Here is a 3,900-nt window from a genome sequence, read left to right on the forward strand (position 1 = left end):
TGTGTGTTGAAATTTATTGTTTTGTATATATGTTATTTCTCACAAAAAAGAAAAAAAAGTTGATTGTGATCAAATGCAGAGCTATATGATGATACCATGTACATATTGGATAATTACATGGTATGTGAATTCATAACAAATCAATAAAAAATAAAATTAAAAATTTTAAAATTACAAAGAAAAATGAAAGGAAATTTTAATAAAAAAACATAATAATCTAATTGATGGTCAAAGTGAAAATTAGAAGAATTACCAATATTCAGTCATGAAAGTAGTTTTCTCTATTTTCTTTTCATTTTTATACTGCAGTTTTCTCAATTTTTATGCCCTAATACATGAGTTAAATTTCAATCAAAACTTTAACATGTAATATTTAACACATAATACATAGAATAAACATATTTGATCCCAAAGCCAAACTCAATATCTTTTAAAAATTCATTTGCAAAAATGTATTTACAAACAAATACTATATTTTCTTCATAAACTGTATGAATCACTTATTAAATGCCAAAGCAAAAATTTACTCACATATTGTGGTTATTAAAATGATATAACAATTTTCTTTATAGTCCCCCATCTACAACAAAATTAGTTTTGATCTGGAAAATAACTTTTTAAAAGTCAAAACCAAGTTTTAATGTTTATCTTCATCACATGAATTGGTCAGTTCAAAGAAATGTTAGCCACAAATTATGTTCCTTTACAAAATCCCTCCAACCTTTCCACCAAGAGATTGTGCTTAATAAAACAGTTTTCATGAGCTTGCCAGGTATTTCTCATTCGGGCAATTCATTTGTCCTCTGTCCCAGATATCATGTTTCATATTTGGCTAGCTGTTTTACCAAACAGAATGGTTAATGCTATTCTACTTTTTTTTTTTAAATTTACCATATTTATCAATTTTTTCCTTATTTACATGTACTAAATCTTGTAGACCTAAAAATATAAGAAGACATTCATTTAATGTATATGCCATATACAGATGTTCAGAGTGCTAACCTGTCTTTTCTACTAGGTAATCCTATATATTTACTGTTATTTACTTCATTCCAAGGCTTAAGACTATACCCTAACCCCATGAGGCAAATATATGCCAGTAATCATACAAGAAATAGGAATCACGTGTGTCTTAGTTCAAAATGTCCACCACTGTGGGAAGGAAATAAAATACTTCAATGTATATAGCTTCCTATAGCTGGTCGGTGATGTCAATTATTGTTGTGTATTTAAATATCTTTGAACTGACTGCATTAAAGAAGTAATTTAAAGTGGGACACTTTCCCAAAACAATGAGGATGAAACAAGGAATAAAGAGCTTCTATTGTCTTTCATAATTTCTGAGTAGTTTGCTTGAGATGATAATGAAATAACCCTATTGATTCTCCCGTGTCTTACTGTTTTTGATGTATTCCATATAATTTATGATTGGTTTTTAAATTATTTTTTATGTCACATTTTTCAATTCATCTAATATCTTGGTTGTCCATAACTTTATGTACTTTTTGTGTGCTTTCTTGTTCATACTTAAGTAAACTTAAATATAGCTGAAAAATGTCAACATTAGATCATGCAGTGTTGCCAATATATTCAACAGAAACAGAAAAGGTGAATTCAGACAAATACCAGCTTAAACAAAAGAAATATAACTGGTCTTCCTATCTCTAGCTCCTTGTGGATTTGTTACATTTCTACATAATTCATTCCATCTCTAAGTGTTTAGACTACCCTCTATCTACTACACTCTCAAGAGTCTTCCAAACATCTCTAGGTCTTAGTGGTTGCACAAATCCTACTCCAGGAGGCTTATATGATTATCCCTACCATAATTCAAATGATATTTAAAAATGCAAAGTGATAAATTTAGAAAATGACCCCCACCCACTTTTTAAATTATTCAATGCTACTTCTCACCTATTTCAACCATCAGTACAATCGTATTCAAAAAGATGAGGAAGATGATGAAGTTTGTGAAGAGAGGACCTGTTCTCTCTTAAGGAAACATTCAGAGTGGAATTCTTTCTGAGTATACTGTGGAAATAATGGGAGGATGGGAGGGTAGAAGAGGGATAGGAACTTTGAGAATGAAAAGAAAGTGGGAGTGTGTCATTAGGCAGATGATGAGGCAAGAGAGACAGTAAAGCCATGAAATAAAAATGAGTGACACAAAAGGATACACTCAAGGACCCATCCAGCCCACAAGGAAAGAGGTGGCGTCTGATTGCAACGCACCTGAAGCCTGCTCATCAATCTCTGGGCATATGTAATCTGTTCTACATGAGAAGGCTTTATGGAAAAGCGCACCAGCTGGTGCTGATCTCCCAACATAAGTTTCTTCTGATGGACAGGATCTATAACAAAAATAAAAAAGAGACAGTGGATAAATATAAAGAGAGTCATGGGGGGTGGGAGTGATGAAGAAGAGCAGAGGTAGGGTTGGGGACAAGCTTACTGGTAGGATAATGGGGCTCCTAGTGCAAGGGCTTGCCTTGCTGCTCCTTCTCACAGCAACCAAGGACCCTTTTAATTTGGAGTGAGAGTTGATGTATTCCTTATGACCAAGAATAAAGGCAGCAGGCTTAACCCTCAAAGTTTCAAGGTGAAACTTTTCCAAGTCAGCCAGTACTAGTAGCTATCCTATGCCCCAAAGCAAGAAGCAGGGATTCTAGCTCTTGGATTCAAACAGTTTTATTTTACTTATTTTATCAAGTTTGGGCTAACTACCAAACTTGGTGTAGCAACCAAACCAACCCCTGTGACTTTTCCACCCTTAAATTTGTCTCTTTGCTTCCTACTCTTCGGAGGGTGTGAATAGGAATCTTAAATTTAGTCTCATGAAGAAAGAGGCTGCTGACCAAGTATCTCCCGGATAGTGTGCCGTGGCACAGCTTGGCACAAGCCTTGCAAATGCTCGATGAGAGAGAAGGTATCAATAAGACGTGAACGAATGGCATCTGCCCGGGGTAGCTGCATGTGTCCTGCTCGATAAATGGCCATGTCTGTTAAGAAAATACAAGACCCAAGTGTCATTTAATTCTTGAAGCTGCACCAAGGATTAGAGGTTGTTTTCCCCTCCTGCCTACCCTCTTTGCCCTTAAAGCATTTCAGGAAGCCCACATCTAGGACTTTGAGCAGTTTGGAAGAACAAACATCCTACTGAAGGTTTTTGAAACAAAAGGAAATAGGAGTCCTAAGAAAGAGAGACTGCGCAGTCGAACAAGTGGCCAGGCACCTTCCCTTGTGTTTAAGCATTTGTAATAAAAAACGTGAAAGCAGGAGCCACAAGAGCAGGAGCCCTGAAGCTGGACAAAAAGAAATCCGGGACCTGAGGTAATCAGGCACCTGATGGAATCAGGCAATGGGGCAGAGCAGGAGAGCTCCTTGCTGGCTGCACCAGGGGAAAACCAAGTTAAGGGATAAATTACAATAGCCTGTCCGAACTGGACAAAATGTAACAGCCTGTACAAATATTTGCCATTTTGAAAATGTGACAGCCCCAAGTGTATCCACTTCAAAGCTAATTCCGGGGCCAGCTCCTCTTTCACTCAACTGTCGCTTCCAAGCCTTACCTCAGCCTAAGGCTCTCTCCCGCCCACTCTGCCCTGACTTCACTCCTCCGCCTCCGGCGCCCCGTGAGCTCAATTTCCCCACGATAGACGAGCTCAGGGCCGGTTCCCAGCTTCAAAGCGCCCCATCTCCAGTCCTGCCCGGCCGACCACCGGGTTCCGGCTTGCCTGGGGTATAGGCCTGCTCGCCCGGGGTGCAGGCCCGCTTGCCCGAGCACTCGCCGTCTCAGCTCGGCCCCGCCCCGCGTCCGGGCCTCTAGGCGGTTACCAGCTGGTGCCTTCCGCCCGACGCAGACGCCGCGCAGCCAATCGGCGGCTGCCACACTGCGGCCCG

General features: G+C 39.2%; 1 protein-coding gene across 6 annotated transcripts in view; it reads right to left on the reverse strand.

The window, feature by feature from the left end:
* The window catches only part of CATSPER2 (cation channel sperm associated 2), a 35,254-nt gene extending 31,390 nt beyond the window's left edge, over positions 1–3,864 (reverse strand). Inside the window, exons 1-4 of one of the 6 annotated variants that reach the window (XR_013162367.1) lie at positions 3,570–3,856; positions 2,856–2,999; positions 2,178–2,351; positions 1,915–1,983 (exon numbers count right to left, since the gene is read on the reverse strand). Coding sequence is in view for 5 of the 6 variants with exons in the window: in XM_077127696.1 (XP_076983811.1) it covers positions 1,915–1,983; positions 2,178–2,351; positions 2,856–2,997 (385 nt within the window). In the remaining variant the exon portion in view is untranslated. Of the gene's footprint in view, positions 1–1,914; positions 2,032–2,177; positions 2,352–2,855; positions 3,000–3,569 lie in introns of all 6 variants that reach the window. The other 5 variants (XM_077127696.1, XM_077127695.1, XM_077127698.1 and 2 more) reach the window with 5 other exon arrangements.
* Between the last annotated feature and the right edge of the window lie 36 nt (positions 3,865–3,900).

Source organism: Tamandua tetradactyla, chromosome 14 (assembly GCF_023851605.1).
Source record: "Tamandua tetradactyla isolate mTamTet1 chromosome 14, mTamTet1.pri, whole genome shotgun sequence".
NCBI lineage: Eukaryota > Metazoa > Chordata > Mammalia > Pilosa > Myrmecophagidae > Tamandua > Tamandua tetradactyla.